This window comes from Typopeltis vanoorti, chromosome 5, assembly GCF_054136105.1.
Source record: "Typopeltis vanoorti isolate ZY-2024b chromosome 5, IOZ_Tvanoo_1.0, whole genome shotgun sequence".
Taxonomy (NCBI): Eukaryota; Metazoa; Arthropoda; class Arachnida; order Uropygi; family Thelyphonidae; genus Typopeltis; species Typopeltis vanoorti.
In genome coordinates, this window is record NC_143553.1 from 158,240,869 (window position 1) to 158,262,903 (window position 22,035).

Below are 22,035 nucleotides of genomic sequence, written 5' to 3' on the forward strand. Positions count from 1 at the left end.
TACAGGATCAAACGAAAACAAATTCTAAAAATAAATATACAAAGAACTGCTTGAGCTTCAGTTCTCACAATAGCGCATTCAAAATGACAGAATTTCAAAAACAAAGAAATTAGGTACTCTGAAGACAACTGGGGAGCGATCCAGTTTATTTGTCAGGTGTTACGCAGTTTGCCCTTCAAAAAAAAATTCAACGTTCTTCATCGTTTGGATTAATAATATTCTTTGGTAAAATATTTCTACACAAAATACGAAACTGTTCCTTAAAATAATAAACTATAATGAATGTTGTCACATTTAGGATCACCTCTCATAAAATTCACTACTCAGGACCCTTGGCGTAAAGGGTCCTAGGTGTCACTGAATAGGTGTAAAAGCTATCTTTTCTATCTCAAGATCATCGATACCTACACAATGAAATATTTTCACGGTACCTCCATCGACTAGGTCACAACAATTGTTAAAGTTCGCAAAATTACTGAGTCCTCTTTCAAAATTTGGTTGGTTTTGCCGCTCTATTTTCCAGTGGTTAGAAATTGCACAATCTCAGAGTTACAGTCAATAAGTAGTCCACTGTAGCCATCCTTTTCTTTTCCTCGAGGGAGCAAACTCTTCATCCACGTAGCCAAACTTGAGATTATGCCGGAAAGCCTCTTCACTAGCTAGCAAGTGCGCTGCCCAGTCGCTGTTGTCAGTTGGACCCAAGGTGCCTCCGAATTCAGACGGCAAGATCGAAGAAGGAATATGCTCATGCAGAGATTCGAGATTTGCACCATGGAAATAAGTCTGAAAGAAGAAACAAGAGTGCTTTAATTTTTTACGTGAGTATCAAGTAGAACACACAAACACATACCTTTAAAATACCCTAGAAAAGGTGATTAACTTTTCGTCACAGGAAAAAGATACTAGTATTTGCAGTTTAAAAAGAATAAGCTATGACTAGAGCTAGAAGTACATTTTCTCTCAAGAAGTGTTTTTTTTTAGTTTTGGTACACCTTGCATATTTGTTAGATCATCAGAATATTTAGAGAAATACTGGAATGACTTCAAATTATTCCGATATTTTAAAGATTAAAAGTAGAAAAGTGTTGTTTATGTTGTGTAGTGACAACAAAAGCCACAGGGCAAGATTACGATAAGACGATTTTAAGATAAGATAAGATTAAGATAGTTAAGAAATAAGTTTCATATTCATTGAACGTCCGACCCTTGGCACTGTTTCAACCACTTGTGTGTCGGGGAGGGGGAGGGGGGGGTTAAATTAAAAGAATGATACTCTGCGTTGCTCATGTCAAATATCATATTTACACAGGCAGGGCCGCATTTACCATTAGGTGCAAGATGGGGGCCTCACTCTCTAGGGGGGGAAGCTGATTTTAAAACCTTACTCCTCACAAAGAACAATAAAAAAACAGCGTAGTTATAGTTGCAAAATAAAATACTTATTTTTAAATATTAAATTCATAATATAAAAACTAGAGGCCGCTGAAAAATTTGTGAAGCTTCCCACTTCCATTTGAAATACATTGCCTTAGAATATAAAACTAACGGGAACTCTGTATCCCGTAAAATTCATGTATGTAAGTGTACCATTTCTTTGCTGGAAGTATATACACGTCCAGCAAACCTGGATAGTATTCTGTCCACCTGCTGAAAGAACATGGATAAGAAGTGTAGTTTGACCGTCATGTCCATTAGCAGGTGCGATAATTCTTCAAGGTGAAAAGAACACTTAACTACATTACCTGGCGTACGTAGTAGCTACGTTCTGTGGCCTAAAAGAAACGCAGCTGCTTGCCGTTTGCTCGGTAACCGGAATCTAACATATCAGACTAAATACCTATTCGTTACATTCATTTTGCTGCTTGTTTTTATCGTATAATTATAGTTTTTAACCAGCGATCAATTTTTTTGCTAATTATTTTAATCGCCAATACATTTTAAAATTCTCCAAGAACTCGATCGAAGATAATTATTTTATAAATTCATGAAAATCCGAATCTAAAAATGAATACAGCCTCCATCTGTTCCAAACTAAGTTTCCTATTTTATTCATAATCTTAGTTCGAAGGTTAGTTATCATACGTAAATCTTGAATCATATCATGTAATGCATAATTTTTATAACGTAATCTGTTGGTTTTGGCATTTCAACTTTCTTGGTTCCCCCCCCCCCTAATCACTCACTACAAATCAAACTAAAAGGGCAGTTATGAAGTCAAGTGTTATGTACATATTTTCGGCTAATTTCGATATTATGCGGCAGTTTTGAAGTAGCGATATTTTCCCTACAGTTTATCTTTTGAAACATGTGTAGGTGCATGCGTCAGAATGAAATTTTATTTCCAAATTTTCATAACAGAATTAATTCGCCTTTAATGGCTAACCCCCCCTCCCAAAATTATCACCACACACACAGACAAATACTGCTAGATAACATATGCGCACTTTCTTTTTGTTTGAATTCGTTATTTTTTCAAAGTAATTCTACTGTTTCAGTTTTAAGCAAAAGACAAAGCGTAGAATCTCTGATAAAATACCATTGGATATAAATTAAAAAAACTCACAATCAAAAACCCCGACTAATGCAGTTTAATACCATTTGTTATTCATAAAAAAAAATAAAAACATCGTTACTAAAATTGAAATGTGCGACCCATATAACCTTATTTTGCAAGGAAATGAAGCAAAATGTCATATTTATTTCAATAAATATTATTTAAAAAATATAAATATTTGGCATAATATTTCCAATGAAAACATTTTCATTCTTTATTTTCGCACATGTGAAATTCGTTTTTATTTGGGAAGAGACACAATAAGTAAATTGCGCAGCAAAAAATAGTCAATCCAAGAAATACAGTGCACATAACTACAATAATCCGTTAACGGCGAGGAGTAAAGGGGGGAGTAATTGCATTTTAACAGTAATTGCATTTAACATTCTGTTGTAAAAAGTGCTGCATTTGAAGAAATATTAACGGCATAATAATAAAATAGCAAAATTCATAATGCTTCAGAATAACTTGATAAGTTTGATAATACCAAAACAAGATGAGACACATCTGTAGAAATCTATAATTATTATTATTATTAGAGTCCTTTTAATTATGAACTCTATAAAGATATACTTAATAAATTTGTATTTTTGTGTTTTTAAATAAATAAACTAGTTTCATTTTGTCACAGATGATTTTTGATGGACTACCTGGACTTTTAGACTATTGTTCTTATTCTTATCAATATTGTAAAAACTCGATTGTAGTTTAAATATTCCAAAGCACATTACATATTTTTTACTTAGGTCAAGTCCCATAAGAATGTTGTAAAAAATAACCTTGTTCGTCTCTGTATATTTTGTATTAGATGTTTTGTAAATAGCTCTTTGGAAATTAACTGTATATACTTCTTTAATAAGAATATGTTAGAGTGTTAAAAACAAAGGCAATGTTTTTCGTCAGAGCTGTATGTAAATAGATCTACATGCGGGCATTAGAAAGGTTGTTTATTAAATCTTGTATGTATGAGAAAGGCTTACAAGCTCTGCACGTAAACACCTCTGAAGTCAGTCAGAAAGGTTCAAACAACTTTCTGATGGCTGGCAACTTACAATCAAAAGGCGGCACAGAAGAGAATAAAGAGTGGGCTTAACTTGAAACTTAAGATGAAAGAATTATGCCGAATTCTTCGGGGGTTTCAAACTTCGTGCAAGGTCTCAGAGAAGGCATAATAAAAAGGGACAGAGCCAAACATATAGGGCTTTCCGGATCCAGAATTCGCTAGAGAGAGGGCCTCCCATTTCCAGACGTTGCCAGAGAGGAGCTTCCCGGTTCCAGTCTTAAGAGAAGGCTTCCAGGCCAGAGAGGAATCCCAGTTGACAGTTGGCAGCAATTCGAGTTAGTGGAGGTGGCAGAACAAGGAGGCAGTCGTCCAGGATTTTTGGCGAGCCCAAGCAGAGGAGAAAAGGCAAGACAAATTACATGAACACTTTCGCTCGGAAGTTTTTCTTTTCGCTGTGGGGGAATAACTTTTTGCCAGAGCTGTATATGAGTACTGCAGGGCGCAGTTCACAGTCCACTATTTTCCCGATGAGATATTTCTGAAGCCAGATTTCCTAAAGGAAGCTCAAGATCTGAGATGATAGAATTGCCTTAGAACTTTTTGTGCAAGACCTTTAACTGAATGTGCGATACAGAGCTTTTGTAAGTTATATACCTTTGTACAATTCCTCTTATAATGTGTTTTAGTTGGACAATTAAGATTTAGATTAACAGTAACAAGAAGTGTCATTAAGAGAATCTATTGGCATATTTGAAGTTGATATACAGTTTGTAAAAGTAACTTAATAGAGAGTTAGCTAACCTCTTTGCAAGTATACTAGAAGTTTAATAAGTGGAAATTGTAAACAGAGTAAATAAGTTTTGGAGTTGAAGTTTTTGCCATCATTTTGAAACACATTCCAGAGACAACAGAGGTTTTTTTGTGTGCTGCTGCTATTTGTATTAATTAGTTGGGTAAGAGCAGTTTCTATATCACATAAATATAGCATTTAAATTTGAAGTTTATTATTATTTATAAATTAAATTGATTTTTCAGTTCATTTTTTTGTGCATCAAGATTCTAGTTATTTTAGGGTAAAATGTCGATTAAAAAAGTGGATGTTAGCGAGCATAGCAAGTTATCGTTACTATTTATTGCCTCTACATTTTAACTAAGGCTGGAATTATTATGCTTATTACCGCAACTTAAAAAAATCAAAGTTGGAGTTGAATAAATCTTGTAATAAATAAATGTTTTAATTCCATAAATATGATGATTTTTGCGATAATTTTTTTAACCGTAAATTCAAAATTTTTATTTTTAGTGAGCTTTATCTGAACTTTACAGATAAAGTTCAGATAAAGCTTCTGAACTTTATCTGAAGTTTACAGTTCATGAAGTTCCAATTTTTACCTTGATTAGCAAGCTTAATTTGATTGCATTTAAATTCTTTTTTTTTAAAAAAAAAACTTTTATCCTTATACTAAATTATTACTTTTAATATTTTTTCGGTATTCATAATTTTTGTAGCAACTATGATGCTTGTCAACGAAGCTTGTCAAACATAATCAACGTTCTCAAAATCAATAATCAACACTACAATTGAAATCTTACACAGAAAGATTTTAATTACATCTTTCTTTAAATTAATTATGATTCAGTTACATGGAATATTTAAAAGTGTAAATAATATATATATTTAGAATTACATTAAAAGATTTTAAACTATTTAGAAAATTTAATATTAAATATAAAATATCGTAGAAGTTGCATAATTATTTATAATCCATCGATATAAGTTAGTCATTTATTATCATAAAATGACTTACAAGGTTGCTAGTTTAATATTACCAAGATTTTTTTAATATTAATATTTATTGTATACATGTGAAATTCGTTTATATTTTTGGGAAGAGAGACAATAAATAAATTGTTCACCAAAAAGGGTCAAATATCGTAGAACAGTAAAGGAAATTCCAAAAAACAGTAATTAAACTGATAATTTAGTTACCGTTATTTGGCTAGTACTGTATTTGTAAAGCAGCATACTGTATACGAGTGTATATACCTAATTATATGGTTAAAGTAGTTGTAGCAGTCGGGAAGAATATATTATTCAATTAATTATTATTCTTATTTTACTGTTACTCGTTTATTTTAACAAAACGAAGATACTACTGTTTCTATTTTAAGCTTTTAACGTAATTGTTTATTTTATTTATTTTGGATTTAATAAATATTTATTTCGCTTTTGATAGATGAGAAACGAGAGTGGCTAATTTTTTCAGAAACCAGCAAAGCAATTTACTGCTTTGTTTGTAAATTGTTTTCTAAGTCAAATAATAGCTTAATGAAGGGTTTTAATAACTGGGGAAATATAACACGAACCTTATGTGATCACGAGCTTTCTACTGAGCATATACGAGCGATGTTCACATATCGCAAAAGAAAATCGAGTTCTCTAAATAGTCGAATTGATCAAACAAATACAATCTGAAGAAAATTATTGGAGACAGGTGTTAAAAAGAATAATAGCTAGTTACTCAGTCAACTAGGGTTAGCATTTAGAGAAAATAAAAATGATATTTTTTCTGATTCTTGCGGGAATTATTTATCGTATTTACATTATTTCAATGAATTTGATGATTTTTTAAAACATCACATGAAAATGTATGCCAAATGTGGTTCTGGCAGATCAAATTATCTTTTTTTACCATACTTGTGATGAATTCATAGCCTTAATAGCTAAAAAAACAAGAGAAATATTAATATCAGAAATTAAGGAAGCTGCTTATTTTGCAATAAGCAGCTTCGATTCAACGCCAGACATTGCCCATAATGACCAACTAGCTATGATATTTAGGTATGTTGCCGCAAATTCTGACATTAGATAAACATTTATCGGGTTCATCAGAATTACACAACATAATTCCTTATATTTAGAAGAGATAGTATTCAAAAATTAGAAGAATTATCTTTGGATATAAAAATGTGCAGAGGGCAAAGCTATGATAACGCTGCCAATATGAGAGGTGTCTATACAGGTTTACAAGCTAGGCTGAAAACACGTAGTCCCTCCGCACATTATATACCATGCTCTAGAAATTCCTTAAATTTAATTGACAACTATGCCGCGGAATCTTGTCCAGAAGCAGTGCAATATTTTTGTTTTATTCAAAATGTATATAATTACTTTTCATCTTCAACAAGAATATCCATATTCTTGTTGAAGATGAAAAGTAATTATATACATTTTGAATCTACTTTGAAACGTGGATATAAACAAATTAAAGACGCATTACTTGAACTATCCATTTCTCCTCATGAAAAACCTATTTCTAAATTAGAGAGCTCATCATTGGCTGAACGTTTTGACAAACCAGAAACAGCAATTTTAACAGTTATGTGGGACAAGATTTTCCAACGAATAAATGCTACTAGGAAATCTGTATAAGATCCCGATATGGATTTGTTTTAGCTAATAATCTGTTAAACTCTTTAGTTGGTTTTATTTTAGATATAAGAAATAGTTTTGCTGCTGTAAATGAAGCAGCGAATTTATTAACAGATGAGACAAAATTTAAAGATGAAAAGGAAAGAGTTAAAAAACGAAAAAAATGAGTGACGAAGTTTCACAATCTAACAATGAGATTATATTACATGGGAAAGACAATTTCGCTGTGAACACTTTTAATGTCATTTGCGATAAGCTAATTTTGGAAATTAACGAAAGAACAAAAAGCTATTTCGACATATTAGATATGTTTGACATTTTTTTGAAGGAAGATATAGATCAAGACAAGTACAAGACTAGTATTAACAAACTTTTACAAACTTATGGGACTGATATTGATGCAGAAAAATTTACTGATGAAGTTACGCAATTTTTAATAATGATAAAGGAATAAAATTCTCCAATTAAAAATGTGTACAAATTTATAAACAATGGGTTAAGGTCTACTTTTCCGAACGTAGAAACAATTTTAAAAATATTTTTGACGATGCCTATTTCAAATGCAAGTGCTGAACGCTCATTTTCAGTGTGGAAATGAATAAAAAATTATTTAAGAAGCAAATTGCACCAAAATAAAACAAGAGACCTGTCGTTATTATGCATTGAATCAGATGTAATGGACTCGATCAATTATGATCACATTATAGATACATATTTGCTAAAACCAAACCAGAAAAAAAAAACTTTTAGTTATTAATTTTTTTATTTAAATTTGAACTGATTTATTTTCATACTTTTTTTAAAATGCAAATATATGTATACCAATATTGTATTGTGTTATTAAAATAAGTTATTATGGAAATGTTGACTTTTATTTTCAATAAACTAAAAAAATGTTTATTTTTGAGGGCCTCATAATGATGTTGCGCCTCGGGCCTCCAAAAGTATAAATGCGGCCCTGTACACAAGCATGGCAAATGTGCAGACCACCTTTACAAATGGGGCATGATTGCCTCCCCCAGGTGCGACTGTGGATCACCCAGCCAGCAGACAATTAATCGTATTACAGGAGAATGTGCCCAACGAGCATACAATGGAAACCTGTCGGACATCATCCAAGCTACACCAAGTGCAGTTGACTGGATAATCAACCTAAACATACAGTTATAGCAGTGGTGTAGCTCAGTAGCGCACTCAGAATTTAATCTTATAGAAGACACGACACAACATAAATAAAAAAAAAAAAAGAATTTTAATTAGGAAAAGATTTTTGGAAATTTTTCTAGTGTTTTTTTTTTCTTTTTCTTTGGGGGAGCCAAGCCTCCTGCACCCCCCCCCTCCCTCTCTGGGTGTGCCACTGGTGTAGCTAGAGCGTTTGCATCCCCTCTCAATACACACCAAAAATACTACAAAAGGTCAAAATGACGTACAGGGAAATAAATTAAAACACTATGTTTATTTTTGAAGTAAAACTTTAACTTCAACATTCTAAAATGTTATTTTTCTTGCTTTTCTGTTAACAAAATCGTCGATGACATTGACGAAGTCTATTTCATAATAATGTGGGTAATTCTTAATCAAATTTATTTAGGAAAACTCCTCTCACAACTAGCAACACTTACAGCAATTGTGAGGAAAATTCGCAGTAGTATTACAATATTTGGAACTGAGTTCTCGAGACTGTATTTTAGAATTAACTGCAAAGTGTCACCAGGGGAGGATCGGCTCCCCCCCCCCCAGCTACGCCTCTGAGTTATAGTCTATTTTTGAATGCCTGTTTTATGACTGTTTTATATCATGTTTACGTATTTTGTCTATTTTACACTAAATGATTATATCTACCCTCTATATATGAAATGATAAGCCTTTTTATATCCCGTTTATGTGTCACATTTTTTGTCAAGTTATTTGAAACGTTTTGAAACTCAGAGGCTACCCTGAGTGTCGAGTCTTCAAAATTTGAGTCACCAGAATTCAAGGTGAATTCTGGTTATTCGAATTCGGAACTCGGGGGTGTCGGACGCTGTAGGCGCAAGGGGGGAGAGGCCCATTTCCAGTCTTCAAAATTCGAGTCATCAGAATTGAAGGTGAACCGGCCTACCAGTCCGGAACTCGGGGGGGGGGGGGGGGGGAGACGTAGGCGCCAGGGGAGCGTAGCCCCTTAGTATATATATATATATATATTAAAGATTGTTGTAACTTTTCATGTGTGAGCCGTACACTGAATAAATAAATTCATATTAAAAAAATATACGGCTGATTTGGGAAAATACTTAGACTTACGACCTCATTCATATTTCAAAACTTCTAAACTTGTTCTTATTGTTGTTTCCTTTTTTTTTTTTTTTTGGATTGAATGCCGATCCTAGCTTGCATTGGTGTTCAATCAAAAGGCCACTCATTCTAGAGATAACCACTCTGTGCTAACCATTCCAATGTTTAATTTTGAATCTTAATGACATGTGCCCTTTCTTGCTTCTCGAGTTATAAGTATATTAATTATGCACGCTTTGGTTTATTCGCAGATTCCTTTACGGCATTTTTTCATTCCAAATATTTAAATTATATTGAAGGTCTAACTCTGAATTTGCTAATAATACTGCCCTTTTGGAGAAAGCGAATTAAGAAAACTCCACAGTTTTCCTCATTCAAATTTTTAACTAAAACGGTTTGGTTTTCGCTCTGCAGGTTTTGATATTAGCCTTCACTACAGTCAGCGAGGGTAAACTGAAAATTCCTCTCAATTGCCCGTTCTTACATATTTTGACAAAACAAAAAGTTTGAATAGAGGGGCTTTGAATCCCTTGGATCATACTTTCCTTCACTTTGCTTTCACGTAATGTTTACAGAATTCAATCCACCTCATCGAAGGCTTTTGCACGATCTGAAAAGCATAAGTGAACTACTTTCTCATATTCAATTAATTTTCTCTCTCATCTTCCTGAGCGTGAAGATTTGATTCTTGGTAAACCTCTTTTGTCGGAAACACCACAACCTTCTTCCATTTTTTTTTTTTTAATATCCGACCATGTCGAATATGAGTCTGATCACTGGAGGTATTATAATTATTATTATTATTAGCTGTAAGTATTACTAAACGCCGAGCCGACATGATCCTCACAGAAACAAGACCATTAACTAGGGAAAAAAAAGTGCATCAATTTGCCGAAAAGAAGCGCTCGAAAAAAAAAAAAAAAAAAAGACACACTTCCAAACCCCCTTTAGTTTCAAAAGTTGACGGTGCCCTGATACATAAAGCGGAAATTTCTTCGAAACCTAATGCAGAGGATTCAGCAACCTCTAATCACTTTAATATATGCTAGCAGCACTGCACATAAGGAGAAACAGAAATCTTTAATAAAGTAAAAAAAAATAAAAATTCATCATTGAAATAATGAAAGAATTAGTGATACAACCAGCGGACCTTCTCTCAAACCTAGATGTCACTGCTGACAAAAAAATTTTAGAAAGATTTGGAATTGCTTCAAAATCTTTCCACTGGAGACACCATCCGACTGTTCAAACATCGCACAGAAAAAGGATCTTCCATTTCAAGAAAAATACTGTGAACAAAAACGCGGTTTTGCCACAGACTCATCTCTGTCTCCGCTTTTAGCCAATTTACTTAGGGAATAATTTGAATAAAACAAAACATTGAAAACTACCATCGTAAACCGAAAATGTGGTCGTTATGTGGATGACATACTCAATCTGGTCAGGTTCAACGTAACAAATAGAAGAATTCACAGATTGCCTGAACACCCTTGCAGAAATTTCATTGTTTTACGTTAAAACAACAGGACCAATCGCATGTTAATATCACCACCACCCAGTAAGTCCAACTAGCTTTGGGACAGAGCATACAATATCTGTAGCAACACAAACAAGAGGAATTAATAACTTAAGTAATTCGGTCAAAATGGGTACAAGATGATTAAAAAGTTTTTATTAAAACCAATAATGTAAAAAAGGTACGGTAATCCTTTTACATCTTGCTGAATAACTCATCCATTTCTTAATATGCCTTAGATCTCTAAAATCCACCGCTCATGTGCCATATGTTACGACTATCAGGAGAGATTCGCATTTCAAAACGTGTGGGAAAAAAGAGGGCACAATTCCCGATTCGCCTATCAAACAGCCGACGAAATGCAGCACATCAATCGCAACTGCTGCTTTGTCAGAAAATTCAACGAACTTCAGGAATGCTACGCACACCTACTCGATGCAATAAAAACCAAAGTGACCAAGTTTGGTCATCGTTCATCTTGAATCGAATGCACGCACACCTTGCATCTCGTGCGCCTTATGTTTGAAATAACTTCAACCGCGTACATTTTTTTTGAAAAATATATATTAGACCCACACATGAGAAGTCTTTATACTTATGGTACGACAATATCGTGTATGGCTGAAATGTTTATGTCATCCATTGCTAAACCATCTTCCATCTGTTAATATGATTCCTGTTAACTGTATTCAGAGTAACGGCCTGCTGTCATTTCATTTTTATCGCAAAACTCTTCCGAACCAGTGCGCAAAACAAGTAGAGAAGGGTTCAGGAGCGCGCCAGTAGTGTCCGGCGCCTGTGTGCAAAACTTTAGTTGGCGCCCCTATACCCCCCCCTCCCCCAATAAAAAAAAACACTTTATAAAACGTTATTTTTAATATTTGATGCCAATAAAGTGAGTATTTCAGGTTTGAATTTTATCTCCTAAATAGGAGGGCATATTTTTAGTCAGGATCATTAGCTACACGTCGCGTGTGTTCCGATATAAAAGGATCAAACTTTTCTAACATCCCAATGCATTTTAAAAAATTGCCATTGTTGCGATCGTTTATTACTTTTACCACGAAGAGCTAGATTTTGTTTGCCTAAAAACTGTACTACAACAAAAATTATTCTTTTTATAACTTCATACCAACGTTTCCTTTCATTATCTAAAACTGTTTGCTGCAAATGATCAATACAAGTTTTATTTACACAAAAAAAAATTGTCAAATACAAAAATTATAAATAACTTAGATTGTTTTTGATATAAAATAAATACGAGTAGCTTATATTTGGATATTTTTATATAAAAAATAAACTAAAAATCTTAATGTTTTTGCCTTTTGCAATTTTATTTATACATTTTTTGGTCGTAAAATGTTAAAACATATACGACTTATGTGAAAAGCCAAACGGCTATTTTTTCTGGCGAAGTTAATTAAATTAAGGGATAAAATTAATTAACTTCACCAGAAAAAATAGCCGTTTGGCTTTTCATCTGAGTTATAATATATGGGCACACCTTTCTGGCATTCGTATAGCGAAGGTATGCAAGTTCTTTTCACTTAAACTTTGATATCATCCAGGTCTACCTACTCACTGATGAGACCTCAAAAAAAGGTTGAAACCGGTCTGGTTAGTGACCTCTCCTCATAATGTAAGGCAGTATTACATCTCCTAGGAGCTGTGTTTTTACATGATGAGAAAATATCAAGGATAGTGAGGGAGCTTGCTCCACCTTTGCTTCGAGTTGCCTTGGTGTTGTACTACCAGGTGGTCACTTACGCTTGGATTCTCCGATAGTTCTTCGGCTTAAAACTCTTAGATCGTAGTTCTCGATCTTAGAGTTTCTCATATACTGGCTGAAAAACAATAAGGAATTTTCATCCCCTTAATTTAATATAAGACTTATTGTTAAACTGACCATAGATTTTTAATTCGTACAATATTGCCTACCGGTTTCGCTAGGCAATATTTTTTCAAGGCTTGCACGGTACAAAAAATGATAAACGCAAAAAAGTTTTAGAATACAAAAAACGTTAGTACCTGTTAGGTTGCTAAAGTAACACGTTCGCGTGACATGTCTGTATGAATCGTGACTTTCTGCTAAGTATCATGAACACGCGTTACATGCAAACGCGTAATATGATTATTCGCGTACTGTAATTCTGTTGGACTGAGAGAATTATTTAGATTTTCCAAGTATCGTTCAGTGTGACCCCTTCATTTCTGTTTAGGTTGCTGCCTGTACGTAGCACTACTGCTGCTTCTTTAAATAATCGATGTCTGTAATCTTTGTCTACGTAGGGCATGGAGCTGTTATTCCAGTCTATAGTGTGGTTCGAAGTTGAAAAGTGATGTGCTAACTCGGAGGTGATCGTTCTGTTGTGATTTACATCGCCAACACGTTCTTTCTGTCTTATTTCCAAGCTTCTCGAAGTTTGTCCAATGTAGGAAAGACCGCACGTGCTTGGAATATTATACACAACCGGATATATATAAAATGGAACACTGTCTTTAGGAGATCTTAGAACCTGTCGGATGCTAGTAGTTGGTTTAAATACAACCCTGATGTTATGGGCCTTTAACAATCTTGCAATTTTGGTGGAAATTGAACCCATAAAGGAGACGACTGCTGTTGAAATTTGCTGGGAGATTGTTCTTTGTTGTTGGCTATCTTTGTATAGAAATTTATTGATGATGTTTCGAGGATAACCATTTTGCGATAGTGTTATAGCGATTTGAGACAGTTCCGTTTGAACTTCTTCATCGTCGGAGATAACGTTTCTGGCTCGATTTCTCGACATGTGGATGATGCTCTTGACAAATGATGTTGACAAACTCACATCCCATCACTCCTAGACTATATGGGACGCCTAAAGTGCCACTTCGTCCGATTGTGGATGGCAGGTCCTCCCCCACTTACCTATTGGCTAAGCACCTAGCGAACTTATTTAAGAGAAAAATTAGACAAACAGAATCCTACATAAAAAATTCTCAACACTCTTTGATGACAAACTCAAAAACGTGAAGATAACACAAACAGACATAATGGCCAGTCTGACATAGTATTCACGAATGTACCAGTAGAAGAAGTCATGAACATTATCAAAGATCTCTTTCCTGCTGATATTACAAAGATGTTCAAGCATTGCCTACAATCAAATCAAAAAGAAGGCCTAGCCATGGGCAGCCCTCTCTCATCACCATGTGCAGACCTTTTCATGGAGAAATTTGAAAATGAAATCTTCACCAACATTACTCCTAAACCTTCAATATGGTGGAGATATGTAGATGATATCTTCATCATATGGCAGGACAACATGGAAAACCTACATATGTTTTTCAATAGAATCAAATTTACTCTAGAAGTAGAAAACAAAGAACAACTACACTTCTTGGACATACTAGTTAAAAGACAAGGTAAATATTTCTAACTGTTCATTTACAAAAAAACCTACGGACACTGGACGATATCTACATTACTCTTCAAACCATCATAGGTCATATAAACAGAGCAACATCCACATGTTGAGAAATCGAGTCAGAAACGTTATCTCCGACGATTTTTGTACTGTGCAAGCCTTGAGAAAGCTAGTCAGTTACTAGCGAAACCGGTAGGCAATATTGTACGAATTAAAAATCTATGGTCAGTTTAACAATAAGTCTTATATGTTTTAACAAGTTTTTTTTTAAGGATGTAATTAATTTTGTCCATTTTTTGTAATTGTTCAAATGATTTAAATTTTTCTCATGACAATTCAGGTACATTGAAAGATGTTGCCTATATTCTGCTGATAACAGTAGAATATGGAATAAAATTAAAAACTGTAGCAGATTTTCTTATATGTGTTTAGAGCAAATGCGAGTTTGAACAAGATTAAACAAATTCAAACGGGCCTCATCCTATAAACAGTCAACTCACGCAAGTTCGTTTTAACTTGTTTACGATAAACTACTTGTTAGAAGTAGGACCAGAATAAAATAAGATCTTAAGGAATAATAACGAATAAATGATTATAAATAATTTGTTTAAGACAAATCTATAAAATAGAATTAAAATTTAAACAAAAATGCAATTTATTTTGATATAATTAAAGAATATTTTTTTTAAGTATTTCCTCCTCGCCTGAAATCTTTGGCGCCTTTACTATCCTGGCGCCTGTGTGCGTCGCACACATTGCACATATTGGCGACGCGCCCCTGGAAGGTGTTTCTGAACTGGGAATTATGCGGTCTTCTCAATTCTCGAGAATTTCAACAAATTCACAGAAATCAGAGGAGCTGGTGTGTAACATTTCATGATCGGAATAAGTTTAGGTGTTTGAGGGATATATATGTCTTTCGTAAAGTTTCGTAAATCAAGCTAGACTGTATTTTATAATATACTGCGAAATGACGAGATTCTGTTTCTGCACCTCAGCTTTTTTTTTTTTTAATATATTAATTTACCTCCAACCTCTCCTTGGTACACCTGTAATGATACAAATTTCTAGTTTAACGAGTAATGAAGGTCGCATACATACCCTGTTGAGGTGTTTCTGCATAATAAAAGGCTTCGCTAAATTGAATGCAAATCTGACAAAAGCTGGCTCAAAAACGCTGTGACCTGCTTTAAACCTTCCTGGAAAACTTTCCTGTAAAAATTTAACGAAAGGGGTGGGGGATAAACGATGGTTAATATTCATATAATTTCAATATTACAATTATTCATTACGACAAACAAATGAAATAAGAATGGATAACTGTCGCTTAATAGCTGTCACCCAATTCGATCTTTTTTTTTCATTTTTTTTGTAAAAGTCCTGAATGAATATTTCAACTGAACAAATTGAATGGCAACAGGGAGATTGAAAGAATCGAGCATCTATCTTAAGTTGATAATCTACTAACTTACCTGCATGGCAAACAAGGATGTTGTGTTGGCGTTGCTGAAAACATCCCTCAGATGACTGAAGCCGAAACCGGTGAGGTCGATGAGGCTACAAATTCCGCAAATCTGAGCGATTTCATCTTCAATCATTTTCTCAGCACACATTAGGGTCGTCCGGAAGCCATCAAAAAACTGTTTCTTGGTGGAAGGAAGGATTCCTGCAAATATTCCCCATACACTATTTCTCCGTCTTGACATTTTTTAAATTCTTAAAAATTAAAAAAATAAACGTGCAGAATACAAGCAAAATTCAACTGTTGATTCTATTTTATGATTTCAAAGTACGTCAATACTGGTATTACTCCTCAACCCACCCGTCGTGTTAAAAGGAATGTTCTCTAACTATTATGTGACAGGCAGCAATTGTACTATTAGCGGATCTCTCTCAGTACGAACTGGGTCAGCGTGTTTGAGTGAGACGTGTCGTATCTCATGCAACTTGACGGCAGGGATTAGAACGGGTCGTTGACGTTCCATGTGATAACGGACTCTTGGTAAAACTCCGTCAGTGCGACGGTGGTATAGTGGTTAGCATAGCTGCCTTCCAAGCAGTTGACCCGGGTTCGATTCCCGGCCGTCGCAGGTTTTTTTAAACCCCTTTTTTTATTGTATTTCTTTATGTAAAATGAAGGTTTCAATAACTGTTGCCAAAATTTCGATTACTTTCTTGAATTCCAATTACACCTCCCATTTTTAGTGCCAAAAGTGTATGAATTGCGAATCCAGTACGGAATAAGCCACAGAAAGCACTTCTGGAACTGCTGCAGTTCTGATTCGACTCTAACAAAGTCACGCCTCAAAAGTAGACTGCGAACATCGCAATTGCGTAATATTCATTACTAATTAATCCGAGATGATTTTAAATAAAAAGAAAGTTCAGGATCAATGTCGGTTCTGAGGTTCGTAAATCCGCTATTTATTGCGCATGTATGATAAATAGCATAATAAATGACTTTATCTTAGCTTAAAGTGTGACGATTTTTGTCGCGTGATGTGAAACCATCGTTCTAATTAATAAAGGTCTGAAGTGGTTTGAAAAAAAAAAAGTTCGAAGTTTCTCTAACCCTCAGCCAACCCCACTAAAATATACAACAGGCTTTCATGGCTGGGAATGACACAAAATAAATGAATTTTCCAATCCCTTCATCAACCATTTATTTCTTTTTTTGTCTGAGGTCTATGAGAAAAGAAAAGAACTACGTAAGAAATTGTCATTAAAAGTGGACTCATTTTTCGTGAAGTTTTATTTAGACCAGTGGTACCGCTTTGTAGATACATAAAACTATTGTATAACAATGGGAATGAAATACAACATATATACAGTACATTAAATTTTGAATTCATAAATTACTCTATCTATAAACACAAAGAGTGACAAAAAATTAACAAATCTTATAAAATATAAACATATTAATCTGCCATTCAGTTCTCAGAAATTAATCCTTATTAGTGTTGCCAACTTAGCGACTTTGTTACTAGATCTAGCGACTTTTGAGCTCTCACGGTGTACCATCCACCCGGAAAAAAAAAAAAAAAAAAAAAAAAATTACCACCAAAGGCACGCGTACCACACGTTGAGAACCCCTAATTTAGACCATTACACATTTTTCTAGGAAGGATATCATTTTAAAAGTTATTGCTTATGAAATATTAGAAACACAAACAGTCAACTTCTAGAAAAATAAAAATTTTTAAAAAAGTGTAATATTTAAGACAAATTTCGAACAAGCAAGTCCAGATTTCATTTGTAGATCGAAATGTGAGCAGGATTCCACAGCAGTGTAAAGCGTGGCTAAAATCACATTTCTTAACCTCCTAAGCTGTAATTGACGCACGTCCAGTCTCACCGACGAGCGTTACCTTGAAACCCCACGCCCCAGGGAACTGCAAAGGGATAGTTTGTACGTAGTGTGTCAGATGTAAGAGCGACCTTGAAATTCTGTTGCCAGCTCGATGTTGTCGAACTCCCTCTGACACATGTAGGTCACACGCTGATTCTTCCATCAGACCTTGTGCCACATTTCATGGGAAACGCCAAACTCATCATTTTACGCAATATTTTTTTTTTAATTAACAAGAGGAAAGCATGAGGGATTAAACCCTCCTGCTTCTTAATACCCAGCTAATCAGGATCATCTTGCATTAAAAAAAAAAAAAAGAAAGAGTTAAGTAGGAAATGCAATCATTAGACGAGACCACTGCAAACTGATTTCAGAAAAAAAAAAAAAAATAGAAAGGAAGAGAACGAGTGAGGGAGTGAAAGGGCCTGGAATGCTTAGTTCTACTGCTTAAGAAATAAGTCATAATTCAAATAATATTTTAAATGTTATATTATATTTATATTCTTTGCTTGTTACGGAATTAAGAATACGATATAAGAAAATAAACAAATGTAAAAACAAGAAAAGGTGGAACCTAGAAAAACTCAAAGGAGATGCAGGTAGGAAATTCAGAGAAGAACTGGAAAATAAAATAAGGAACAAAGGGAATGTATCTGAAGAAGCTATGGATGTTAAGCAAAATGGAATCAACTGAAAAACTTGATATATGAAACAGCTGCTGAAGAGATAGGTTTTGTGGAAGGGAAAATAATTAAAAAGCCATGGATTACAAATGAAATGATAAGAAAAATGGAAGAAAGAAGAAGATGGAAAAATGTAAACACTGAAGAGGGAAGAAGAAAATACAAAGTATTAAATAATGAACTGAGAAGAGAAACTGATAAAGCAAGAGTGGAATGGTTGAAAACAGAATATAAAGAAATTGAAGAAATGGAAAAAAAGGGGGCGATATGATAAAATGTTTGAAAAAGCAAAAGAAATTACAAATATTAAAAAAAGCACAAGAAATCCGCCATTAGAAGATAAGCAAGGAAAACTGATTTATGATATACAGGGTGAAATACAGGGTGAAAGATGAAAGAAATACTTCGAAGAACTTTACCCAAAAAATGAAAGACCAACAAAAATTGAATTGGAAGAGCAAAATGAAATCTCAACAGAAGAAAGAGGTCCTGAAATACTAAAGAGAGAAGTAGAAACGGCAATTAAGGAATTAAAAAGTGGAAAGATGGAAGGAGTGGATGGAATACCTAGTGAAATCCTAAAACAACTGGAAAACAAAGGTATAACAGAAACATGGAAACTCTGCAACCTCATTTACAAAACAGGAGTTTGGCCTAAAGATTTCACAGAAAGTATTCTTATACCAATTGAAAAGAAAGGCAATCCTGCTAAGTGCAGTGACTACAGAACTGTAAGCATACTCTCACATGCCTCCAAAGTACTGCTAAGAATATTAAATCAAAGATTGTATAATAGCGTGGAGTATTTTCTGGGGGATGATCGATTTGGATTTAGAAAAGACAGAGGAACCAGAGATGCAATTGGAGTAATGAGGACCATATGCGAAAAGAATATAGAAGTAAATAAAGAAGTTTATATTTGTTTTATCGACCTTGAAAAAGCATTTGATATGGTAAAATGGGAAAACCTGATGGAAATATTACGCAAAATAGGTTTAGATTGGAGATGCCGAAGGTTAAAGCTGAATTATATATGAACCAGACGGCCATAATAAAGACAAAAGTAGGAAAAACTAAAAATTGTGTGATTCGCAGAGGTGTAAGACAGGGATGCTGCCTGTCACCGACGCGCTTATATATTTGCAGAAGAAATGATAAAAGAAGCATTTTATGAAGAGGAAAGAGGAATCACTATTGGAGGAAGAACAATACAAAATATTAGATTTGCAGATGATCAAGCAATATTAGCTAATACCGAAGATGAACTACAGCACCTAATGCAAAAATTTGAAAATATATGCAAGAAATATGGTATGAAAATTAACGTAAAGAAAACAAATGTGATGAAAGTCTCCAGGAAACCAGGAAGTATCAAGGTGATGATGAATGGAGAAAGTGTAGAGCAAGTGAGACAATACAAATACCTTGGTAGTATAATACAAGAAAATGGAAAATGTGACATGGAAATAAAAGAAAGAATTCACAAAGGAAAATATGCCTTTTATAGCAAGAAAAATCTGTTTATTAATAAAATGAATAAAAATCTAAAGAAAAGGCTTATTTAGCGCTACATTTGAAGTATGACCTTATATGGGTCAGAAACATGGACAATTAGGAAAAAAGAAGTAAAATGTTGGAGGCATTTGAAATGTGGTTATGGAGAAGAATGGAGAAAATAAAGTGGACTGAAAAAATCACCAATGAAGAAGTATTACAAAGAGTTGAAGAAGAAAAGAATTTACTAAAGACCATAAGAAGAAGAAAGCATAACTGGATAGGACATGTGTTAAGAGGAGACAGCCTACTGAAAACAATGATAGAAGGGATAATTGAAGGAAAGCGACCAAGAGGAAGAAGACGACTAACGATGCTTGATGATATAATGGGAACAAGAAGATATCAGGAAATGAAGGAGGAAGCAAGCGACAGAGGAATTTGGGGGAAGAGAATCTGCTGAGTTATACCATTGGACCTGTCAAGAGACAGAACACTAATAATGATGATATTTATATTGTATTATATTTTGTGCAATATTTAAAATCTGACGAAGCCACCAGCGAAACTAGATGAATGGTAGTTTCTAAATATAAAATTGATGTAAAAAGATCTGTTTTAATCCTTCTGAATCCTGTGCTTGGTTTAGTGAAATTTCAAATTTTCTGCGAAAATAATAATTTGTTCCTTTGTATTAATTTACTTTTGCGCTTAAGCGATTGCAATTCTCAAACACCTTCTTTTCTATTACCATAAAACGATAGACAGATAAACACAGATACAAAAATTGATTTAAATAAATAACCAACATGGTTTCCTCAAGCGTTTGGAAGTTACGACAACCACTTTTGTTCTTGACGTCCAACTCAGTGCCGCTATGGAAACATGAACTCATTAGACCAAGTTCACCATTCCTCGAAGATGAATGTGAGTGGAAAAAATTGAAATAGAAAAATGGGAAAGTGAAGAACAAGGTAGTATGAACTTACCTCACAGCAGATGTTCTAAATGACTTCTGTTACAGACTACGCAGTCCTCGAGACTTCTCATCACTAACCACAAACAATCTCACGAACTCGAAAGCTCCGGGCTGCGTTCTATTTGGAGTGCATGCATGTTCAACTTGCTCCTGAAGCTCATCAACATTTCCGTCTGAAGAAGAATACCTCGATGATTACGAATGGCACCACAAATAAAAATCCTTAGATTACGGGCATGTTAACTGATCTGCTTTGTCCAGTCCATCTTTCAGGAATCGTTTGATTAGCATCCCCTCCGTCGTGACCACTGAAGTATAGTGGGGCTCCATCATGCATGACCCACATGTTCCTCCTACACACCAAGCAAAAGTCATCAAGCACGAAGCCAGAGTACAACAGTTTTGTAAGCCTGTTTGGAAAAATCACACGACCCTATTCATCTGTCTCCAAAATAACTGTCCGTATGTTGATGGACAATGGCCGATGATGTCTTGACTGAATAACCTCTTAATAGATGGCGACTGGCCCGCATGTGGTTGTTGACAACAGAAAATACCGCCTCGAATGAACACCGCCTAGTCCTGGAAGTGAAAACAAGTAAGAAGTGGCTGTTTCCGCTTAGTACACTGGGGAGGAAACTACTGAAAAAAAATTAACGGACCAGGCAATGATGATGATCTCTTGTAAACCTGCTGGAAAACGGTGTCTTCTGGACTTTGTGTGTGTGTGTGTGTGTGTGTGTGTGTGTGTGTGTGTGTGTGTGTGTGTGTGTGTGTGTGTGTGTGTGTGTGTGTGTGTGTGTGTGTGTGTGTGTGTGTGTGTGTGTGTGTGTGTGGTGGATGCTGCATAAAAATCGTCTTTGCCCGTAACATCTGTGGCATGTTCAAGCAATTCTCACATTCCGTAAGATTGGATGCAGTCCGTTTTCCAAAGGTTCCGATACTCTCACAGATCTTCTTCTTCTCAGAGACTCTCTTCTTCGCGTGCCGGTACAAACCTTCCATTCTCACCAAGGCCGTGAGAAAGACCAGAGAATTTAAATATCTCACGTGTACCACAATGAAAATTATTTATTGTTTAAATCTTCATTTAGTATCGTAAGATATCAGTATAAGCGAAGCACCGTAACGAAATTTGAACAAAAGAAAGAGTAGAGTTCACGCGCCACATTAAATTCCCTTTATTATACAGGCAGTCACGTTTTCATTAATTTTAATGGTAAATTAAGCGAATAGCAAAGAAAATTGCTGAGATTCCATAACAGTGAAATGAGAAGGAGAAACAATTACGGAGCCACTCACAAGTTTAAATTTTGCAACGGCAAAAGAAACCCAATTTGCAA

The 22,035-nt window shown here is 34.6% G+C and overlaps 1 protein-coding gene and 1 non-coding gene across 2 annotated transcripts in view; one reads left to right on the forward strand and one right to left on the reverse strand.

Annotated features, from left to right (window-relative positions):
• Positions 1-555: 555 nt before the first annotated feature.
• The window catches only part of LOC150106993 (alpha-tocopherol transfer protein-like), a 35,967-nt gene continuing 14,487 nt past the window's right edge, over positions 556-22,035 (reverse strand). Inside the window, exons 4-5 of the mRNA XM_090393534.1 lie at positions 15,660-15,885; positions 556-783 (exon numbers count right to left, since the gene is read on the reverse strand). Coding sequence (XP_090249660.1) covers positions 556-783; positions 15,660-15,885 — 454 coding nt within the window. The remainder of the gene's footprint in view (positions 784-15,659; positions 15,886-22,035) is intronic.
• TRNAG-UCC (transfer RNA glycine (anticodon UCC)) lies at positions 16,206-16,277 on the forward strand. The gene has a single exon. It is a non-coding gene; the product is annotated as a tRNA-Gly (tRNA).